This window comes from Salmo salar, chromosome 03, assembly GCF_965601325.2.
Source record: "Salmo salar chromosome 03, fSalSal1, whole genome shotgun sequence".
Taxonomy (NCBI): Eukaryota; Metazoa; Chordata; class Actinopteri; order Salmoniformes; family Salmonidae; genus Salmo; species Salmo salar.
Window position 1 is genome coordinate 46,776,541 of NC_138293.1, and position 24,532 is coordinate 46,801,072.

General features: G+C 43.2%; 1 protein-coding gene across 1 annotated transcript in view; it reads left to right on the plus strand.

Moving 5' to 3' along the window:
- Positions 1–1,900: 1,900 nt before the first annotated feature.
- The window catches only part of camsap2b (calmodulin regulated spectrin-associated protein family, member 2b), an 82,896-nt gene continuing 60,264 nt past the window's right edge, over positions 1,901–24,532 (plus strand). The window contains exons 1-2 of the mRNA XM_082973100.1: positions 1,901–2,622; positions 15,932–16,191. Of these exons, the coding sequence (XP_082829226.1) occupies positions 2,484–2,622; positions 15,932–16,191 (399 nt within the window). The 5' untranslated portion in view covers positions 1,901–2,483. The remainder of the gene's footprint in view (positions 2,623–15,931; positions 16,192–24,532) is intronic.

Consider the following 24,532-nt stretch of genomic DNA (forward strand, 5'->3'; position numbering starts at 1 on the left):
AGATCACTGGAGATGATCTGCTGTCTTCCTATGAGGTAATTTTTTTTATTCATATTGACCCTCATCTCTGATATGACCTTCGACCCTAGATGGCAGTTACTGCCTTCAGTGTCATATAGTTTGATACTTGTATCAGCAAAGAACAATAAATAATACAGAGGTCAACTGTAGACACTGCAGCCCAAAGCTCAGTGAAACCAAGGTAAACCGTAGACACTGCAGCCCAAAGCTCAGTGAAACCAAGGTAAACCGTAGACACTGCAGCCCAAAGCTCAGTGAAACCAAGGTAAACCGTAGACACTGCAGCCCAAAGCTCAGTGAAACCAAGGTAAACCATAGACACTGCAGCCCAAAGCTCAGTGAAACCAAGGTAAAAGGCATTAACTGACATGTGTGATGGCAGTTACTGCCTTTTTCCTTGGTTTCACTGCAACTTCTTGCAGTTCATGAGTGGCGCAGCGGTCTAAGGCACCGCATCTCAGTGCTAGAGATGTCACTACAGGCCCTGGATCGATTCCAGGCTGTATCACAACCGGCCGTGATTGAGAGTCCCATACGGTGGCGCACAATTGACCCAGCGTTGGCCGGGGTAGGCCGTCATTGCAAATAGGAAGTTGGTAGAGCATGGTGCTTGTAAAGCCAGGGTTGTGGGTTTGATTCCCATGGGGGACCAGTATGCAAATGTGTCCACTCAATACTGTAAGTTGTTCTGGAACAGAGCATCTACTAAAATGGACTATCTATTGTGGACAAGCCTGCAGTTAATAGGCCCATGTGACATCTATTCTATATGTGTTGCACAATATTCTTCACTGTGTGTGTGTGTGTGTGTGTGTGTGTGTGTGTGTGTGTGTGTGTGTGTGTGTGTGTGTGTCTGTGTGTGTGGAGTGGGAGGAGCCTTTATGGGAAAGCAGAGTAAATGACTTCCATTTGTGTCTGAAAGAGGGCGAGCCATAGAGAGAATGAGAGAGGGGAGAGAGGGGAGAGAGAGGAGAAAGGGGAGAGAGAGGAGAGCTGTACACCAGGTGTGAGTCTTCTCTGAATAAAATGACTGCTAAATTTGTATCCTATTTTCATTCATTGATCTTTTGTTGTTATTACTCATTCATTCACTTACTTTCCTATTGTTGTTGCATTGTGGAGTGGGGAACCTGCAAGTAAGCGTTTTGTTGCACTGTGTACTTACTCCATGGACATCATATGTATAGAACAACTAAACAAACTTCAAACCTGAACTTAAAAGGCAGTGTGACAGGTCTTAAAGAAAGAACCCCACCCCTTCCTGTCTGAAATGCCTATTGTTGTAACTGTCTTCACCCAAAGCCTTCTCTGCCCTGAACCCAAACCACTGATTCAGGATCAGAACACCTCATCCGTGCCTTTACCTCAAACCTCTCATGTTTTGCTTGCTACATCTCCAACGAGAATATCCAGTCCTATTCCCAGGGTTTTGAAAAATATATGTTATCGTGATGAGACTGACATGATAAGAAAACGTATGCATGCTTTGGATAAAAGTGTCTTGTAAATGGCATATATTATTATTATAGTAGCGAAAGGTTAAATAAAGATTAGAGAATATCATTTCCCAGCAGTGAGATTCACCCTGCTTTAATGAATACAGTATACCACCCTATACGACCTCTTTAGGTCATCACACAGTTAAGGATTCCAAGCTCCTAATCACATGGGCTATACGACCAAAAGTAACCATGAAACAAGTTTCATTCAACTCAGCATAACTACATCAAAAGTCATTGTTGTAGTAGACTTAGATTTGTAGAGATTTTTGGGGATACTGAGCGTAGACCTAGCGGCATTCCAAGTGCAGAGGAAACACGTACCGCGGGTATTTCACAGGATACTTGATACACTGTATCCAGCAGTGGAACTTCTGGGTGGACCGCGCAGGCGCTCTGGGGGCGCTAGGCTTTCAGGCCAGTGCGGCAGGAAAAGCGCAGGGGAGACCCCGCCGTGATCGAGGGAGAGGAAAAAATAAAAATAGTTATGAAGAACAATTCTGGACAAGGACAACCTTTTCCGTTTACTTATACCTTATAATTGAACTATTCCAGCGAATAGAAGTCGGGCAAATGCGCGACCCGTTTCGTAGATAGACATAGCCACGGTAGGCTTGGCAACCTGAAGATAATGTCAGGGAATCAATGGATGAAAATCCCCAGAACTACTGCAGTTGCCTGGCTGGAATTCTCGTCTCGTACTGAGAGTATTGGAGACTCGGAAATAAAAACGGTTAACGTATAAGGACCACGGGAAGGAGCCACAACGTATCTGAGTGTGAGGGATTATAACGGTGTCCAGTCGGTATTTGGCTAGATAACGCATTTAAAGTTTGAACGGAAAGAACAGTTTTGCTGCATCGAATTCCTTTGGACGGGATGTCATCTGCCGCCGGTAGAATTCCACGGGCTAACTGACCGTCTCCCTCTCTGTAAAGGAGGCCGAGCGAGCCAGGCGTGAAGATGAGTGATGCGGCAGATACCAAGGGGTCGAGGCGAACCTTTATCGTCCCCTCGATCAAGGCGTTTGATCACTATGATTTCACAAGGGCCAAAATATACTGTAGTTTGACATGGCTTGTGGCCAAAGCCTTCGGCTCAGGTAGGTGGCGCCTTTTTTGTTTTCTGAATATTGGGGTGGAAATGTGTCAAATGTGATGCAACATTTGGATAAATTGTGTCAGTGCGCACATCTTCAAAGGGTTTATCATAATTAACCTCGATATTCCCGATGGGCCAAGAGAGCATGTCTTATCTGTGTTAAGAATGTGTCATTTGGCCTCAATAGCCTTGTTGAAACATCATCTTCACCGATCGATAATAAACATGTCATTGTATTAGTCACACCAGGGCTCTCTAATGGACGGTCTGTGTCTGAGAAGTGCAGGTTATGGGCAGACTAACTGTTGCACATTTGCCCAATATCTCCGATTTGTCTGTTATGAACACGGCAGAGGACGCTGTTGTTGTTGTTGATAATGTTCTTCTTCTCCGATCAGCATTGACGTCTGTGGCATTTGATTGATCAGTAACTGCAGCTGGTTCCTGATGTTCACAGTAATGGCCACATGGCCCTATACAGGTTGTTGGAACATCTAAACAGTATTGTAATCTGGGTGGTTTGATCCCTGAATGCTGATTGTCTGAAAGCCGTGGTATATCAGACTGTATACCATGGGTATGACAAACAAATACTTTTTACTATTCTAATTACGCAATAACAATAAGGCACCTCGGGGGTTGTGGTATATGGCCAATATACCGTGGCTAAGAGCTGTATCCAGGCACTCAGTGATGCGTAGTGGCTAAGAACATCCCTTAGCCGTTGTACATATATTGGCCATATACAGGTAGCCTAGTGGTTAGAGCGTTGCAAGGTTGAAAGGTTGCTGGATCGAATCCCCGAGCTGACAAGGTAAAAATCTGTCATTCTGCCCCTGAACAAGGCAGATAACCCACTGTTCCTAGGCCTTCATTGAAAGTAAGAATTTGTTCTTAACTGACTTGCCTAGTGAAATAAATATACCTCAGGCCTTATTGCTTAATTAGATAATTCCATGTGATTTGACAATAACACAGTTGTTACTTCACTGGGTGGTTGAAATTAGAATGTAACCTATTGTGAACAGAAAACATTCAGAGTGCGGTTTGTGGATGACAGGCAACACTTAGCCTGTATTACAAGCTGCTACCAGTGTAGTTGGGGAAAAGGCTTGGCCTTGCCCGGTAGGCAGCAGCAGCCCTATGAAGTCAGTAATTCCAGCCCGGCTGGCTCTCTAAGGAAGTTTTTTAATTGGGCTACACTCTTAACTACCATCTGCTCGGTCTGTGTATAGTAATAATGGACAGAGAGAGAGCAAGAGAGTGTGAGAGAGAGGGGTTATGCTGTAGCTAGCCTTGGGAGCCAAGGATTCTCATGTTCAATGGCCACACGACATATGCTAAGCCAACAGCACATAGACTAGGTAGCTCCTCCTATAGTTTCCAGCATGTCATTTGTAAGCTTTTCTCAAGTGTATAAAATGGTGGAAAGCCCTGTCAACTGCTCCACTCGCCTCACTACTCTGTCATAGAGGACTACAGGCTATTAGCATACCAGGACTGGGTTGTTTTTTCCTGTTTCTCCTGGTGACACACATTACTGCTCCCTTCCAACACCATGAGAACTGTGGCCCAATTCATCAACCAAGTCTTAGTTTACACACACAGCCACGTTTGGTCTAGTTACTATGGTTCTGACAGTAGTTTGGCCCACGTAATGCAGAAAATTCAAAACAATCTCTCCCATTCAAAATGCATGCTGATCACTGATGTAGATCAACTGAAATATAGCCTAGACACAGGAAAGGACTATCAGCGTGACCATAAGAGCATGTACGGACACATACACACTTACTAAATGTTTTCCTGTAATATGACACATTTTGACCAAAGGCATCTGTGTTTTCTGCTTTCCTGTCTGGCACTGGATCACTGACTAGGTCCCAATGCTCTCTCTCACTCGCTCGCTATCTCTTTCTCGTCTCACTCTCTCTTTGCAACAAGATCTCACGGTCTAATATCAGTGTTCAACTTTTGTTGCGGGGGGGGGTCAAACATGCTTTGTGCGCAGCTGTTATAGATGGTGCTCTCCTCAGACCCTACTCTTCTCTCCTGTCTCTGTAACATCTGTGATGTGTTGACATCGTGGAGACCCAGTCAGAGTGACAGCATTTGTCTCAGTTACATCACAATGCAGGGGCCTCCAGGCTGGAGACTGGGCCCAATGGAAGGACCAACAGAAGATGCTTCAGCTTTACATACTGGCTCTGGGCACTAACGCTCATTAGTCTAGTAACGTGTGAATTCATTAGCCACAATCAATGTGAGTGACAACATTTCTGGTATACTTTGGTCTGACTTAATTGATGTTCGTACTGCATCGGAAAAGAAGTAGTCCAACATGAATTAGCATAGTGAGCAACTGAACAAAAATGTTACCTCTGAAAGCCACTGCTAAAATATATCCAGTTATTTCTCAGCGAAGTAACCCAGTGTTTTGAATCAGACATTATCAACTGTCGATATAGGCTACACAGGTTTCTAAGAAAGTAATAACTGCATAGTAACAGACAAGTAATGTTGCTGACTGGTGTACATTCTTTAATGTTCCCTCCCTGTGCTGCGCTCCAATTGGACGACTCCTGTGGTCGGCACGGTAACGGTCGATATTCCAGGTCTCGTGTTTGGACTTCCTGTGACAGCTACTTCCTGTCTATTTCCTGTTTGATGGCCGACACAAAGGAGATTGGTTTTCCTTGACGCGGCAGCTTTTGATGAACTTGTGGAAAACTAAAGCCCACTTACTCTGTGAAGGTTGTATCTGCACTCCACACTGTTAAAAAGAAGGGTGCTTTGTTGATCTTATAGGGGCCATATATAACCAAGCCATAGAACCCCTGTTTCGTTCTTGATAGAACCATTTCTTCTAGCAGGACTTATATGGCAAGACTCCAGATAAAGATGTGTAGTAGACTGTGCTACTACTGTATTTGGCATTGGTGCTGTTTTAGGAGGCTATGTGAGGTCATATGAGCTTTTGTCCACCCTCTCAGGGTTATAAGGGGTTTTTATAGTGGGGAGTGGGGACAGTATGGGGACTTTATAGTGAGGACAGACAGTTATTGTGACTATCTGCTGAAGTGACTGGCTGTTAAGTGGCTGTTGGAATGGTAAACACCCGCCATTGTCGGAAATAGCCCACTGTCGTCTTTCTGGGTAAGAAAACACTTTCGAAATAGCTTCTGAACCCTCCTTGGAAGAAATGTAATCTACTGATAGGGGATGAAGAGTCCTCATTTATGTCGGAAATTATACACTATAACCCTAACCCCTTTTTTTTTTTTTACCTCCTGTAAAAATACATTGTAGACATACACGTCTCTGCCTTTCATACAAGTAGGCTACAGTGTCCGCTGCACATCCCTGTTCCTTTTCGCCAGTCCACCATCCAGGCCGAGTAGCCCACGTCTTCGGAAGTGTCTGGCTGCTTAGCTCTCTGACCTCTCCATTCACTAGGCTACATGTAATCCAGCTTTTCTGTCTTTATAAAGTAGCCTACAAACTTTGTTTACTTTTCCATTCAAAAAAAGAATCATAGGCATCAAAGCCTGTGTAGGCTTTAATAGCTTCCCGAGGTAGGCTAATAGCACTATCGCTTTACCAAGTCATACAATATTATCACGATACTAAGGTGTCCCGATATGACATGCATTGCTATTCTATATGTATCACGATTTATCACGATCGATACTTGGAGTCATAGAATCAATATAATATCGGAAAAAATGATATTGTGATACTCTACTGCATCGATTTCCCCCATCCCTACAGGCTAGGTTCAAGAATACATTTTCAATCGGGCGAAAACAAATTAAGCCTATTGGACGGATTAAGGACTAAACTTAATCGGTCGCCCCAGCGTGAGTTTTTTTATGCGCGTAATGTCAGAATACAGTCACTGTTCCAAAGTGGGATTGTTATGCAAAAGGGGAGTTAACCCACGCTGCCTCAAACCAAGGCATGCTGCCTGCTAATTATCTATAGGCTATGTTTCAACTTGTCCATTTCCTAACAACAGTTTGAATTGAGGTGTGTTCTGCCTCCTCATTAATTCACAAAGAAGAATCCCGTTTCACTGTTGCGGACAATTTATGTTTGAGGCTTTGCAAAGCCAAACAAACTTCTCTCTTCGAGGAGAGCCTAAGCACTTCCCCAGAGTTTCCCCAGATCAAGTATGCAGACATTTGCGCATCCCCAGTCAGAAAATAACTTTTTGCCACCTGGTACATTTTCCGGCTGGCACCCGCATTGCCTTCAATGTTGTTTTCCTTACTAGTAATAACTTTGGACGTGTGTGTTCCTATCAAATAAGTGCCTTATGACGTTATCATTATAGTTTCTGTATATCGTGTTATCGTTTCTACTGTAGCACACCGTATGTATGTACAGTGCCTTCGGAAAGTATTCAGACCCCTTGACTTTTTCTACATTTTGTTACGTTACGGCCTTATTCTAAAATGTTTTTTTTTTTATCCTCATAAATCTACACACAATATCCCAGAATGACAAAGCAAAAAAAGGTTTTTAGTTTTTTTCAAAAAATTTATAAAAAATAAAATAACATATTAACATAAGTATTCAGACCCTTTACTTAGTACTTTGTTGAAGCACCTTTGGCAACGATTACAGTCTCGAGTCTTCTGGGTATGACGCCTAGCTTGGCAGACCTGCATTTGGGGAGTTTCTTCCATTCTTCTCTGCAGATCCTCTCAAGCTCTGTCAGGTGGAGGAGGAGCGTCGTTGCACAGCTATTTTCAGGTCTCTCCAGAGATGTTAGATCGGGTTCAAGTCCGGGCTCTGTCTGAGCCACTCAAGGACATTCAGAGACTTGTCCCAAAGCCACTCCTGTGTTGTCTTGGCTGTGTGCTTAGGGTCGTTGTCCTGTTAGAAGGTGAACCTTTGCCCCAGTCTGAGGTCCTGAGCACTCTGGAGCAGGTTTTCATCAAAGATCTCTCTCTACTTTTCTCCGTTTATCTTTCCCTCGATCCTGACTAGTCTCCCAGTCCCTGCCGCTGAAAAACATATTTACAGCATGATGCTGCCACCACCATGCTTCACTGTATGTCACGCCCTGACCTTAGAGACGTTTATTTTCCTCTAGTTTGGTTAGGTCAGAGTGTGATGTGGGGTGGGCAATCTAGTTTTTCTATTTCTTTGTTTTGGCTGAGTGTGGTTTCCAATCAGAGGCAGCTGTCTATCGTTGTCTCTGATTGGGAACCATACTTAGGCAGCCCTTTTTCCCTCCTTGAGTTGTGGGATCTTGTTTTTGTGCAGCTGCCTTTGAACAGCCCCAGAGCGTCACGTTTCTTTCTGTTTTACCTGTTTATTGTTTTGTTCGGTTTTTCTTCAATAAAGTATGTGGAATTACCGGCACGCTGCGCCTTGGCTTATATATGACAGGGAGTTCGAAGATAGCGAACGGGACACTGTAGGGATGGCGTCAGGTTTCCTCCAGAAGTGATGCTTGGCATTCAGGCCAAAGAGTTCAATCTTGGTTTCATCAGACCTAAGAATCTTGTTTCTCATGGTCTGAGAGTCATTTAGGTGCCTTTTGGCAAACTCCAAGCATGCTGTCATGTGCGTTTTACTGAGGAGTGGCTTTCGTCAGGCCACTCTACCATAAAGGCCTGATTGGTGGAGTGCTGCAGAGTCCTTCTGGAAGGTTCTCCCATCTCCACAGAGGAACACTGGCGCTCTGTCAGAATGACCATCTTGTTCTTGGTCGCGACCCTGACCAAGGCCCTTCTCACCCGATTGCTCAGTTTGGCTGGGCGGCCAGCTCTAGGAAGAGTCTTGGTGGTTCCAAACTTCTTCCATTTAAGAATGATGGAGGCCACTGTGTTCTTGGGGACCTTCAATGCTGCAGGAATGTTTTCGTTCCCTTCCCCAGATCTGTGCCTCGACACAATCCTGTCTCTGAGCTCTACAGACAATTCCTTCGACCTTGGTTTTTGCTCTGACAAGCTGTCAGCTGTGGGACCTTATATAGACAGGTGTGTGCCTTTCCAAATCATGTCCAATCAATTTACCACAAGTGGACTTCAATCAAGTTGTAGAAAACATCTCAAGGATGATCAATGGAATCAGGATGCACCTGAGCTCAATTCCGAGTCTCATAGCAAAGGGTCTGAATACTTATGTAAATAAGGTATTTCAGATTTTTTATATACACTGCTCCAAAAAAATAAAGGGAACACTAAAATAACACATCCTAGATCTGAATGAATGAAACAATCTTATTAAATACTTTTATCTTTACATAGTTGAATGTGCTGACAACAAAATCACACAAAAATAATCAATGGAAATCCAATTTATCAACCCATGGAGGTCTGGATTTGGAGTCACACTCAAAATTAAAGTGGAAAACCACACTACAGGCTGATCCAACTTTGATGTAATGTCCTTAAAACAAGTCAAAATGAGGCTCAGTAGTGTGTGTGGCCTCCACGTGCCTGTATGACCTCCCTACAACGCCTGGGCATGCTCCTGATGAGGTGGCGGATGGTCTCCTGAGGGATCTCCTCCCAGACCTGGACTAAAGCATCCGCCAACTCCTGGACAGTCTGTGGTGCAACGTGGCATTGGTGGATGGAGCGAGACATGATGTTCCAGATGTGCTCAATTGGATTCAGGTCTGGGGAACGGGCGGGCCAGTCCATAGCATCAATGCCTTCCTCTTGCAGGAACTGCTGACACACTCCAGCCACATGAGGTCTAGCATTGTCTTGCATTAGGAGGAACCCAGAGCCAACCGCACCAGCATATGGTCTCACAAGGGGTCTGAGGATCTCATCTCGGTACCTAATGGCAGTCAGTCTACCTCTGGCGAGCACATGGAGGGCTGTGCGGCCCCCCAAAGAAATGCCACCCCACACCATGACTCACACACCGCCAAACCGGTCATGCTGGAGGATGTTGCAGGCAGCAGAACGTTCTCCACGGTGTCTCCAGACTCTGTCACGTCTGTCATGTGCTCAGTGTGAACCTGCTTTCATCTGTGAAGAGCACAGGGCGCCACTGGCGAATTTGCCAATCTTGGTGTACTCTGGCAAATGCCAAACGTCCTGCACGGTGTTGGGCTGTAAGCACAACCCCCACCTGTGGACGTCGGACCCTCATACCACCCTCATGGAGTCTGTTTCTGACCGTTTGAGCAGACACATGCACATTTGTGGCCTGCTGGAGGTCATTTTGCAGGGCTCTGGCAGTGCTCCTCCTGCTCCTCCTTGCACAAAGGCGGAGGTAGTGGTCCTACTGCTGGGTTGTTGCCCTCCTACGGCCTCCTCCACGTCTCCTGATGTACTGGCCTGTCTCCTGGTAGCGCCTCCATGCTCTGGACACTACGCTGACAGACACAGCAAACCTTCTTGCCACAGCTCGCATTGATGTGCCATCCTGGATGAGCTGCACTACCTGAGCCACTTGTGTGGGTTGTAGACTCCGTCTCATGCTACCACTAGAGTGAAAGCACCGCCAGCATTCAAAAGTGACCAAAACAGAAGCCAGGAAGCATAGGAACTGAGAAGTGGTCTGTGGTTACCACCTGCAGAACCACTCCTTTATTGGGGGTGTCTTGCTAATTGCCTATAATTTCCACCTGTTGTCTATTCCATTTGCACAACAGCATGTGAAATGTATTGTCAATCAGTGTTGCTTCCTAAGTGGACAGTTTGATTTCACAGAAGTGTGATTGACTTGGAGTTTTGATTGATTGTGTTGTTTAAGTGTTCCCTTTATTTTTTTGAGCAGTGTATAATTGCAAAAATGTCTGAACTTGTTGTTCATAGTCATTATGGGATATTGTGTGCAGATTGATGAGGATAAAAAATTATTTAATCTATTTTAGAATAAGGCTGGAATGTAACAAAATGTGGAAAAAGTCACGTGGTCTGAATACTTTCTCTGAATGCACTGTATGGAGCATAATGTATTTACTGTTTTATTCACATGTTTTCAAGTACTGGTGACATAGATTGTAATGATGTGTGTAAAATATATTTTGGAAGGTTGTACTGATTATGATGAGCTAATGCTAAGCTAAATGCCAGCTATGTGTGGTGCCATGTTTGTTGACTTCATACAATGCATTCTGGTTGTCACGTAAATGTCTGTCAGACCAAAGATGTTATAACAAAACAAAGTGAAGGGATGATTCAATCGACTGACTTAGATTGTAACTATCGTTACTCTGGGTTGCCAGCTCAGACCCCTTATCAGGGTTTTATTTAACTTATAAACTTCTGCTGTGTTTGCCCCCCATTATAGTAATATTTCCTGTATCATATCCCCCCACGATACCTTCCCCCATTTCTACCCCCCATGGACTTGAAATCCCCCACAAATGAAATTACCCCCCCCCTTCAAGCCCACCTAAAATAGTTTCATTCAAATCTGGCAACCCTTCTGGCAACCCACGGTTAGGCTAGGCAGTAGGCTTGTATTTGGGGTGATGATCTGTGAGGTGATAGCATTTTATTTGCTTTGTGATTAGTCAAAAACTGTAAATTACTTGTCAAGTTAAGCGATCCGGTTCCTGTATACACTGTAACAAGTACATAGAAGATTTGTAAAATGCTGAAAAGTGGCCAAACTAAGTTCATATTTTTCGGGCAATGGGCACAGCCATCTTCTACTTTGTTTATTTGCTTCTTATAGTGAATGGAATTCTGGGATTAGGGAGTTATCGCTTGTCAAACATGGCTGCCATCATAAAGAATTTAGCTGCTGTTAGCTTAGCTGACACACATCTCTTTTCTAAACAATAAAAGGTGAAATTGAGAAATAAAGTTGTAAAGACCTTTTATTTCCCGTCAGGACAAAACATTGTTTAGGTGCTTTTCAGATAACAATGCTGTTTGACGCGTTTGTTACATCAAATGTTCTGTTACTGCTGTCCCAATCACATGGTTGCGATGGTATGCTGCAGGGACCACTCAACAGTGATAACAAATATGTAATCATACACGTTTAAAATGCCCGCCCTGTCTCCTGATTCCCCCTGTTTGCACCTGTGATTCACAGCCATGGCGAGGGGAAATGACCTCACGCACACCAGGTATGCACACACACACACAAACACACACCATAAACGCCCTCATTACCCCATACGCACCCTTTCAACTAGGGATGGTGGGAAATCGATACAGTTACAGACAATATTATATTGGTTAGTCAAAAAATTATTAAAATATATTTTTGTACTTTTTGTTGCTCGGTCACGTTAGCTAGTGCTAGTTGGCTGTACCTGTGTCAAAATGCTGGTATTTTTCATCCTATAGCTTGTTCTTAATCTTCTTTTTAAAGTGGAACTGACAGAGTTTTAACTACTTTGCAGATATGAAAGAAACAGATAATCATAATATCAGTAAAACATATCAAATTCCCAGTTTATGCGACAAAACCAACTTTATAAGAGGTTTTAAAAATATATGTTCTATTTGACTCAACATTCCATGGCGTACACAAAGGCATTGTTGCCAGAGTAGATGGATGCAGTTCAATGCATGATTAATATAATTCACCACTACATTTCTTGGTAGTCCCAAAAGTATTGTTAACATGTTGTAAATCACAGCTGGCCTGGTACATTGTTTGTTGCCTCCATTCAGGATGCACTGTTTCAGTTTCAATGACTTAATATACTGGACAAAATCAGACGAATGTAACTAAGGCTGGGAATGTCAATACAAGGGCAAAGATCACAAGTCAGTCATAGCGAAGCTAATAGGCTAGCGCATCTATTTATGTAGCAAGCTAAAAACATGGACCCTAACATTGTCATTCATGTCATTGGAGTGGGTGAGTGACTGACTTTTTCCCCTAAGATTGGTTTTTTGGTGGCTATACTTTACACAGCTAGAGATGCAGGTGTCATTTGGTTAGCTAGCAAGAACCTGAATGACTGTTATCCAGTTAGCATATTTTACATTTGACTCATTTAGCAGACGCTCTTATCCAGAGCGACTTACAGTAGTGAATGCATACATTTCATGCATTTTTTTTTGTACTGGACCCCCGTGTGAATCGAACCCACAACCCTGGCGTTGCACACACTATGCTGGCGAACACCATGCTCTACCAACTGAGCCACAGGGAGCCATGGCTAACTGGATAACACAAATTCACTCTCGCTATCTACTCCAATTTCAGAGTACTCTCATCTGAGTGTGCCAGAGTGCAGAATAACTGATGAATTTCCTAACGTAACACCCACTGAATATGACTGACCGGTGTCAGTAAACGTAGGCAAAAAAGTAATAGTTAGTCACGAACGATCTAGATAACATGTAAACAGCCTAACCAGCTCTGCTAGGGCGAGTAAAATGGTCAGAGTGAGGTGTTCTCTCATTTGTGTCTGGAAGTAGCTAGCTAGCAAGCTAGCCAATTAGCTTTGGGTGCTTGGTTGGGACAAGCATGCATTGTTGGCAGGCAAGCTGCAGAAGGACTATGAGGCTACAATTCCCCATCGTTTATCAGTGCAATTTTGACAGCCAACAAATTGAAAAAGCTTGAGAGGTTTTATCTAATGTTCCTTCGTTAGAGTTTAGTTCATCTTTCTCAGGCTAGCATTATATTTTGATATTTTTGTTGTTGATGTGAATAATTGAGGTTGTTAGATCAATAAGACTGTAACGTTCCCAAAATGAAGAGGACTCTCAAGTGGTATTGACATATTTGCAGAAATTCATTCAGGTCTATTTTGTGGCTTTTGACGAGTGAGTTCTAATGATCTAAAGTCACGCTGTTGCAACTGCCTGTAAACACACAGTCCAGTTCAAAGTGAATGATGGCAGGCCCTACTGCCTGTAAACACACAGTCCAGTTCAATGTGAATGATGGCAGGCCCTACTGCCTGTAAACACACAGTCCAGTTCAAAGTGAATGATGGCAGGTCCAACTGCCTGTAAACACACAGTCCAGTTCATAGTGAATGATGGCAGGCCCTACTGCCTGTAAACACACAGTCCAGTTCAATGTGAATGATGGCAGGTCCAACTGCCTGTAAACACTCAGTCCAGTTCAAAGTGAATGATGGCAGGCCCTACTGCCTGTAAACACACAGTCCAGTTCAAAGTGAATGATGGCAGGTCCAACTGCCTGTAAACACACAGTCCAGTTCAAAGTGAATGATGACAGGCCCTACTGCTTGTAAACACACAGTCCAGTTCAAAGTGAATGATGGCAGGTCCAACTGCCTGTAAACACACAGTCCAGTTCAAAGTGAACGATGGCAGGTCCAACTGCCTGTAAACACACAGTCCAGTTCAAAGTGAACGATGGCAGGTCCAACTGCTTGTAAACACACAGTCCAGTTCAAAGTGAATGATGGCAGGTCCAACTGCCTGTAAACACACAGTCCAGTTCAAAGTGAATGATGACAGGCCCTACTGCCTGTAAACACACAGTCCAGTTCAAAGTGAATGATGGCAGGTCCTACTGCCTGTAAACACACAGTCCAGTTCAAAGTGAATGATGGCAGGCCTGTGTGGCAAATAAAGGCCTACTGTAGCTCTGACTGGCTTTGGCGTACCGGTCTGTGTCGACTCTGGTCCTGGACGAGACAGATGGTTCAGGTTTTATTTAATGCAGTTAACTGTGCAAACGGACAGCTGCTTTCCCACTCTGTATTGCTATAGAATTTTCACAAATGCCTTAGTACAGTATACGTAATTCCCAAACATTCTAAGAATTGATGAAAATGTGAAAATGAGCATATCTAAATACTTGCTTGACAGAAAATGTTTTTAAAAAGTCATATTCTTCCTGGGGGTGTATATGAACAGAAATGCTGTCTGTTTCACTTTAAATAGTGAGCATGTTTTCAGCACTTTTATTTCCATGACTGATCAAAACAAATTTTCTCCGCAGAAAATTTGTCTCTCTGCAGCAGGGCAATATGTTTGGAACGTCAAATCGCAATAAAATTGCAGTATCGAATCGTAATACATATAGAATCCCTGGCAATTCCCGGCCCAACTTTCAACCCCATCCGCCAATTTCTTTGTCTCAAAAACACTCTCGGGACCCCTTGACACATCATGTGATGGCACATACCAGAGAAGAGCAGAAAGTGGTGTACTCTTTGCCCCTGAGTGCAGACAAGTCTATTGTGTGTGTGTGTGTGTGTGTGTGTGTGTGTGTGTGTGTGTGTGTGTGTGTGTGGTGTGTGTGTGTGTGTGTGTGTGTGTGTGTGTGTGTGTGTGTGTGTGTGTGTGTGTGTGTGTGTGTGTGTGTGTCTGGCTATTTTGAAGATAAAGATAAAGTAAATCAGATTTAGCATGTGACAAAGAATAGCCTCTCTCTGTCTCACTCTCACACACGCACACACACACACACCGTTTCTGTACCATACCGGTGTATACGGTGTTACCGTCAGTGCACACAAAGGGCGCTATTTCTTTACAAATGTAACAAATAAATCAAATAAAAAAACTCAATCTTGATCCAGGAGGGGATTGATTGTCTCTGCTGTAAGCAAGAAGCTAGCCACTTAGCTAGTAAGTTTGCAAATGAGATGCGTAGCTAGAGCCCTCTGCTGGAGATAAATGATATACCGCCCAAGCCTAACGCATATACACAAACACACACACACTCTTAAGCACACCGTCAATGGAGAAGGTCTAAGATCCGTGTGTGGGAGAAGAAAGTGGGGCTCGCACAGGCACGCCTGTTGCCATCACAGTGGACTCGTTCTGCAGGGGCCAGTCCAGTCATGTCAGTTATTATTTCACCAAACTAACCTGTTTCCCCTCTCTCCACGGACAGCCCAAAATGAGCTGACTGTAATGTTACTTATGTAGCCCACCTATCCTCACGTCCTCCACAGAGGTCCTCCCAGAGAAACTCTGTTTACCATATGTCCACACTAACCCGTACCTAGAATTGGGCCAAATGGAAAATCCATATCGCAATGAATTCCCTGAATTGATACGATAGCAATAAATAGAAGGGGAAGTTTATAAGGTTAATGAGCACCACAGTTTAAAAAGTATCCTTTAAACTACTACCACTAGTGTGATGGTTATAGCAATCAATTGTCCCGTTAACAATCACCCATATTAACACACTGATTTCAAACTTCACATTTCTCTAGTATAGGCTACTTATCGTAATGCCTGTGATAAGTGATCGGTATGGTAAGTGTTGATAATTTGGGGTTTATCGTCCCAGCTCTACCCGTACCCGCTCTCTCCACAGACACGTCCCCAGATGACAGTTATCATATCCCCAAACTAATTCGGCCCCCTCTTTCAGAGAAACTATGTTCATCCTATCACCACACTAACCCCTCTTCTCTCCCTTCACAGATGCGGTCCCGGAGGAGCTGGCGGACCCCTTCTACAGGGACCAGTACAGCCAGGAGCACCTGAAGCCCCCTGTGGCATGCCTGCTGCTGTCTGCAGAGCTCTACTGCCGGGCGGGGAGCCTCATCCTCCGCAGCGATGCCGTCAAACCTCTGCTGGGACACAACGCCATCATCCAGGCCCTGGCACAGAAGGGACTGTACGTCACTGACCAGGACCGACTGGTTACAGAGAGGGACCTGACCGGCACACCCATACACATGGTGAGGATGAAGAGCTGCCTGGACACACACACACACACACACACACACACACACACACACACACACACACACACACACACACACACACACACACACACACACACACACACACACACACACACACACACACACACACACACACACTACACACACACACTCACTCACTCACTCATCCTCTGTCTCTTTGTGTGTGCTCTAGGGTAGGGCTCTGTGAGTACGGTATTCTCAGCGGTGTCTCTTGGAAAGGACAAAAATGAGCCTAATGACAGGTTTCCAAGATAAACCACTTACAGACAGACAGACAGACAGACAGACAGACAGACAGACAGACAGACAGACGGTACTGTTATGTCGCACAGTACAAGGTAAAAATGCCTTTCTTCTGAAAAAGGTGTTTTGTGCAAAGGAAAGGCTTAAAAGTCAGCCCTTTTAGTTTTTTTTTTTTTTCTTCCAAGATTGACCCGTATATATATATATTTACTTATTTTTTTCGCATATCTTTTTATATATTGTTTTCTAAAAACTCAACTTCCAAACACTCTCCTGCAACCCGCCTCACCAATTTAAAATAAATAAAATTAAGAGTATTATTCACCTCAAATCCACAACAGAAGCTAGCCAGAAGTTAGCCAGTTCAATATCAGGGCGGCAAATTCAAAACAACAAAATGTCATAATTCAACTTTCTCAAACATACAACTATTTTACACCATTTTAAAGATACACTTCTCCTTGATGTAACCACATTGTCCGATTTCAAAAAGGCTTTACAGCGAAAGCAAAACATTAGATTATGTTAGGAGAGTACATAGACAAAAATAATCACACAGCCATTTTCCAAGCAAGGACATGTGTCAATAAAACCCAAAACACAGCTAAATGAAGCACTAACCTTTGACGATCTTCATCAGATGACACTCCTAGGACATTATGTTACACAATACATGTATGTTTTGTTTGATAAAGTTCATATTTATATCCAAAAACAGCATTTTACATTGGCGCGTGATGTTCAGAAAATGTATTCCCACCAAAACGTCCGGTGAATGTGCACATCAATTTACAAAAATACTCATCATAAACGTTGACAAAATATATAACAATTATTTAAAGAATTATAGATAGACTACTCCTGGATGCAACCGCTGTGTCAGATTTTAAAATAGCTTTACGGAGAAAGCACATTTTTCAATATTCTGAGTACATAGCTCGCCATCACAGCAAGCTATACAGACACCCGCCAAGTTCGGGGTCACCTAAACTCAGAATTAGTATTATAAATATTCTCTTACCTTTGCTGATCTTCGTCAGAATGCACTCCCAGGACTGCTACTTCCACAAGAAATGTTGTTTTTGTTCGAAATAATCCATATTTATGTCCAAATACCTCCGTTTTGTTCGTGCGTACAGAGCTCTATCCAAAGGCATAATGCGCGAGCGCTGTACCAGAGACGAAAAGTTTAAATGTCTTCCCCATTTCTCCTTCTCCCAAATCCAGTCAGCTGATGTTCTGAAAGAGCTGCAAAATCTGGACCCCTACAAATCAGCCGGGCTAGACAATCTCGACCCTTTCTTTCTAAAATGATCTGCCGAAATTGTTGCAACCCCTATTACTAGCCTTTTCAACCTCTCTTTCGTGTCGTCTGAGATTCCCAAAGATTGGACAGCAGCTGCGGTCATCCCCCTCTTTAAAGGGGGGGACACTCTTGACCCAAACTGCTACAGACCGATATCTATCCTACCCTGCCTTTCTAAGGTCTTCGAAAGCCAAGTTAACAAACAGATTACCGACCATTTCGAATCCCACCGTACCTTCTCCACTATGCAATCTGATTTCCGAGCTGGTCATGGGTGCACCTCAGCCACGCTCAAGGTCCTAAACGATATCTTAACCACCATCGATAAGAAACAATACTGTGCAGCCGTATTCATCGACCTGGCCAAGGCTTTCGACTCTGTCAATCACCACGTCCTCATCGGCAGACTCAACAGCCTTGATTTCCCAAATGATTGCCTCGCCTGGTTCACCAACTACTTCTCTGATAGACTTCAGTGTGTCAAATCGGAAGGCCTGTTGTCCGGGCCTCTGGCAGTCTCTATGGGGGTGCCACAGGGTTCAATTCTTGGGTCGACTCTCTTCTCTGTATACATCAATGATGTCGCTCTTGCTGCTGGTGATTCTCTGATCCACCTCCACGCAGACGACACCATTCTGTATACTTCTGGCCCTTCTTTGGACACTGTGTTAACAACCCTCCAGACGAGTTTCAATGCCATACAACTCTCCTTCCGTGGCCTCCAACTGCTCTTAAATACAAGTAAAACTAAATGCATGCTCTTCAACCTGCCCGCACCTGCCCCCCCGTCCAGTATCACTACTCTGGACGATTCCGACTTAGAATATGTGGACAACTACAAATACCTAGGTGTCTGGTTAGACTGTAAACTCTCCTTCCAGACTCACATCAAACATCTCCAATCCAAAGTTAAATCTAGAATGGGCTTCCTATTTCGCAACAAAGCATCCTTCTCTCATGCTGCCAAACATACCCTCGTAAAACTGGCCATCCTGCCGATCCTCGACTTTTTCGACGTAATTTACAAAATAGCCTCCAATACCCTACTCAATAAATTGGATGCAGTCTATCATAGTGCCATCCGTTTTGTCACCAAATATACTACCCACCACTGCGACCTGTACGCTCTCGTTGGTTGGCCCTCGCTTCATACTCGTCGCCAAACCCACCGGCTCCAGGTCATCTACAAGGCCCTGCTTGGTAAAGTCCACCCTTATCTCAGCTCGCTGGTCACCATAGCAGCACCCACCCGTAGCATGCGCTCCAGCACGTATATCTCACTGGTCACCCCCAAAGCCAATGCCTCCTTTGGCCGCCTCTCCTTCCAGTTCTCTGCTGCCAATGACTGCAACAAACTACAAAAATCTCTGAAACTGGAAACACTTATCTCCCTCTCTAGCTTTAAGCACCATCTGTCAGAGCAGCTCACAGATTACTGCACCTGTACATAGCCCATCTATAACTAGCCCAAACAACTACCTTTTCTCCTACTGTATTTATTTATTTATTTTGCTCCAGTATTTCTACTTTGCACATTCATCCACTGCAAATCTACCATTCCAGTGTTATACTTGCTATATTGAATTTACTTCGCCACCATGGCCTATTTATTGCCTTTACCTCCCTTATCTCACCTCATTTGCTCACATTGTATAAAGACTTATTTTTCTACTGTATTATTGACTATGTTTGTTTTACTCCATGTGTAATAACTCCGTTGTTGTATGTGTCAAACTGCTTTGCTTTATCTTGGCCAGGTCGCAGTTGTAAATGAGAACTTGTTCTCAACTTGCCTACCTGGTTAAATAAAGGTGAAATAAAATAAAAATAAATAAATTGATCATCCGTTAAAGAATTGGTTATAGTTAGATATGAGGGGAATGCCGTGAGCTTCCCGGGAGGGAATGCGTTAACAGTTACGAAATAGTTATTCTAATCTGTACTGTGTGGCTGAGGATCATGAGTTCAGAGACTGAACATAGCTGCTGACGAAATGGGAACCTGCGATGCAGTTCTCTCTCTTTCTGTCTCTGTCGCTCTCTTTCTGGGAGAATTGCAATTGCACTATCTGCTGTGGCACACAGACTCGTTCCTTCCCTAATCTCGCTCTCCTTCCCTCTATATCTCATCATCAGTTATTTCTGTCTTTCTCAATCTCTCTTCTTTTCTTTCTATCTCTTCAACAGCACTTTCTCGCTCCCTCCCTTGGTCTTTCATTCTTTCTCTCTCTTTTCCTCGGTCTCTCTCTCCCCCTGTCTTTCTTTCCCCCCTCTCTATGTCTCTTTCTCTCTGGCCGTGTTTAGACTTGACAGTTAATGCAGTTTTTGTATTATGATCATGAAGTTCTGATCATGGAATTTCGAATACATCATGTGTCTACACCCATTTTTTGTGACCCCACCCAAAATCTAATGACACAAATTTTAATGAAAATAAATGACATCAACAAATAACCTTAAATTAATTTAATTTTCATCTCTTATCGAAATGAAAATAAACCAATAAATACATTTACTCAATAAAATACTTTTTTTCAAGTTATCTTTCTCCAAACGTTTGTATATTGATCCCATACAATAATCGGTACTCTTTTTAAAATTATGAATAGTTTAACAACTTGATGGCAGTAGCTAACTACTGTAGCTAACAAGGGTTGGGCGATGTCAACCTTTGTCCTATTTGACAAGACATTTTGCGCTGCTTTGGTGAAAATCTTAGCTCTGTCTCCATTGTTCTCTTGCATTCTGTACATTGTTTATAACCAGTCGCGACCAGTCATTCAGAGCATGTTTTGAGCCCCACCTTTCTAGCAACAAATAAAAAAATATATTTTTGCGGGGATGCCTGTTTTGCATGTTATTTTGTCATTAATACGTGTCACATATCAGTTTTAATACAGTCACATATCAGTTTTAATACAACATTTGAGTTAATTAAGTCGCATACAAACTTGGTCTCGTTTTTGCTTTCTTCAGTAAGGCAGCTCCAAAATGCAGGTGTTTCAGCCTAGCTCAGTCCTTTCTGTGGTGGAGGGGCAGCCAGCGGAAAATACGGAGCGTAGGGGTTGGTAATGTTCTCTAGTTGCGCCGTGATTGGCTCAGTATTCTGTCACTCATGGGGACACTACGTCTCCTCCAAATCTAAGGGTAGAGCAAAAAAATTCAAGCCCCTTGGATGCTGCCATAGAGTTACATTAGAAGTGCCTATCCAAGATGGCTCAAGGTCATTGGCCAAAGATAAAATGACATTAAATCACGTTATATCTACAGCAGCTTTGATTGAACTGATCATGTCAACGTCATACTTTCAAAATCTTAGCTAGCATGCTAGCAGTCATCATCCTGAATCAAGTCGACAATCTACTGGCAAATCTTTTTTAATCCTTGTCATATGAAGAGAAGTAATGAAGAGAAAATATAGATAAAACGTATCGGTGCTCATCGGCCATTGGACATTACACAAAAAGTTGGAAATCGCAAATTCAACAATGAGTGGTTTTGAAGGAATCAGTGGCTAACTGCAACCATTGCAAAGCAATCACTGGACTGCTATTCATTGGAGTGGGTGTGTGGTCCCAATTCTGGGTTAAAGTGTCTCTTTTCCAAGCTTAAAAGATTAACATTCAAATTTGGCCATCATGACTTATGCCACACTCAAAACAACTGGAAACTCAGAACTGGGAAATCGGATTTCAATGGGTTCAAGACAACTGGGAACTTGGAAAAAAACGAGCTCCGACTGGGAAAATACGTTTTGAACGGTCATCCAACTCGGAATTGCAAGTCTGGAACTTGGGCCTCTTTCTAGAGCTCCGACCTGAAGAATCCTGACGTCATCATGATTCGACCTTGTATTTTTCCAAGTTGCCAGTTGTCTTGAAAGCACCATAAATCCAGAGAATGCCTGACTTTGATGACCAAGTTTGATGACAAAATTTGCCCACGAAGGACTGCCGCGCCACCTTCCTGTTCAAGTGAGCACAGCACAACAAGGTGAGTCCAGAAATGTCTTGTATGCTGTTGCATAAATTATGTAACATGCCAGGGATATATGTAAGCTGTAGCTAAGAAAGTAATACTGTATGTTGTGTAGTAAGCTGTTCACCCCCTAATAAGCTCACCCTAATAATTTGGTCCCGTTTCCCCTCCTAATTTTACCTACTGTTCTGACTTGGTGGTGCGCATGTAGTCTATAGCCTGTTTTAGAGAAATGTCATCATCAAATATCGTAAAGGCTTTCATTGTCTGCTTTATTTATCCTACAGTTCTGACTTGGTGTACAGGGAGAATACTGTAAGAATAGCCCATGTTCTGAATTCTGTTGCTGTACATTTCAAAAGGGCTGAACAAATACTTATATTGACTATGTCCGTCCTAGCTCGCTTAATCTAAATTATGGATTGCCTCTTATCTGCTCATCGTCCCCTTATGCCATAGTTTGTAGATCGCAATTGTCAGTAGAAACCACTTTTGTTTAAGCAAGTCAGACATATCAGCTATGTGGCAGTGGTAAGGTGTTGGGACTCTGCTACTTTATGTAGGCCCTAACAGTGTGTGGGCACAATTTGTCACCGTTATAGTGCAATTAATGTATTGTTTAGTGTTGTGTTGTGGGTTTTCTGGCATGCATCTAAAAAAAAATGTTTTTGTTTGCCCCACCAAGATTTACATGCTAAAATGTGCACTGTTTATAACATATTTATTGAAATAGGTTATTCAGGCTATAGCAAAGAAATAGGCCACTTGTCATGGCCTTGCTGTGGACTGCCCGGTCAGCTCTTTACTGTGTGGTGCCAGTCAACGATGGCTGTCAATCATCTTCGATATCCTATACTATCGTTATATTGCCCAACCCTATAGCTAACTAGCCAGCTAACCTACTGTATGTAGCTAGCCAGCAAGCTAGCAAGCAAAGCTAAAGTGATTGCAAATGGATAATCATAACTCAAATGTTCTAACTATTAGCTAGATGGCTAGCTTTTATGAGGCCAGCAAACACGTTCCCCACACTCTAGTTGGTATTTCCTCCAACGTTTTAATAAAAAGGTGCCTCTTGGTCCCAAAACACACGTTTTCCCGGAGTCTTGTCGGCAGAGTACTGATGACTTCGCCCACTATATAACCTTTTGGTAGCCTAATTGCATCAACACTAGAGGTCGGTCGATTAATCGGAATGGCCGATTAATTAGGGCCGATTTCATGTTTTCATAACAATCGGTAATCGGCATTTTGGACACCGATCATGGCCGATTACATTGCACTCCACGAGGAGACTGCGTGGCATGCTGACTACCTGTTATGCGAGTGCAGCAAGGAGCCAAGGTAAGGTGCTAGCTAGCATTTAACGTATCTTATAAAAAACAATCAATCTTAACATAATCACTAGTTATGGTTGATGATATTACTAGGTTTATCTAGCTTGTCCTGCGTTGTATATAATCGATGCGGTGCCTGTTAATTTATCATTGAATCATAGCCTACTTCGCCAAACGGTTATTTAACAAGCGCATTCGCGAAAAAAGCACTGTCGTTGCACCAATGTGTACCTAACCATAAACATCATCGCCTTTCTTAAAATCAATACACAATTATATATTTTTAAACCTGCATATTTAGTTAATATTGCCTGCTAACATGAATTTCTTTTAACTAGGGAAATTGTGTCACTTCTCTTGCGTTCTGTGCAACAGAGTCAGGCTATATGCAGCAGTTTGGGCCGCCTCGCTCGTTGCGAACTGTGTGAAGACCAACATCGCCAAACGGGGGATGACTTAACAAAAGCGCATTTGCGAGAAAAAAAAGCACAGTCGTTGCACGAATGTACCTAACCATAAACATCAATGCCTTTCTTAAAATCAATACACAGCACAGAAGTATATTTTTTTAAACCTACATATTTAGTTAAAAGAAATCCAGGTTAGCAGGCAATATTAAACTAGGAAAATTGTGTCACTTCTCTTGCGTTCATTACACGCAGAGTCAGGGTATATGCAACAGTTTGGGCCGCCTGGCTCGTTGCAAACTAATTTGCCAGAATTTTACGTAATTATGACATACCATTGAAGGTTGTGCAATGTAACAGGAATATTTAGACTTAGGGATGCCACCCGTTAGATAAAATACGGAACGGTTCCGTATTTCACTGAAAGAATAAACGTTTTGTTTTCGAATTGATAGTTTCCGGACTCAACCATATTAATGACCTAAGGCTCGTATTTATGTGTGTTATTATGTTATAATTAAGTCTATGATTTGATATTTGATAGAGCAGTCTGACTGAATGGTGGTAGGCAGCAGCAGGCTCGTAAGCATTCATTCAAACAGCACTTTTGTGCGTTTGCCAGCAGCTCTTCGCTGTGCTTCAAGCATTGAGCTGTAACTGATGTGAAATGGCTAGCTAGGTAGTGGGGTGCGCGCCAGTAGCGTTTCAATCGGTGACGTCACTCGCTCTGAGACCTTGAAGTAGTTGTTCCCCTTGCTCTGCAAGGGCCGCAGCTTTTGTGGAGCGATGGGTAACAATGCTTCGAGGGTGGCTGTTGTCAATGTGTTCCTGGTTCGAGCTCAGGTAGGGGCGAGGAGAGGGACGGAAGCTATACTGTTACACTGGCAATACTAAAGTGCCTATAAGAACATCCAATAGTCAAAGGTATATGAAATACAAATGGTATAGAGAGAAATAGTCCTATAATTCCTATAATAACTACAACCTAAAACTTCTTACCTGGGAATATTGAAGACTCATGTTAAAAGGAACCACCAGCTTTCA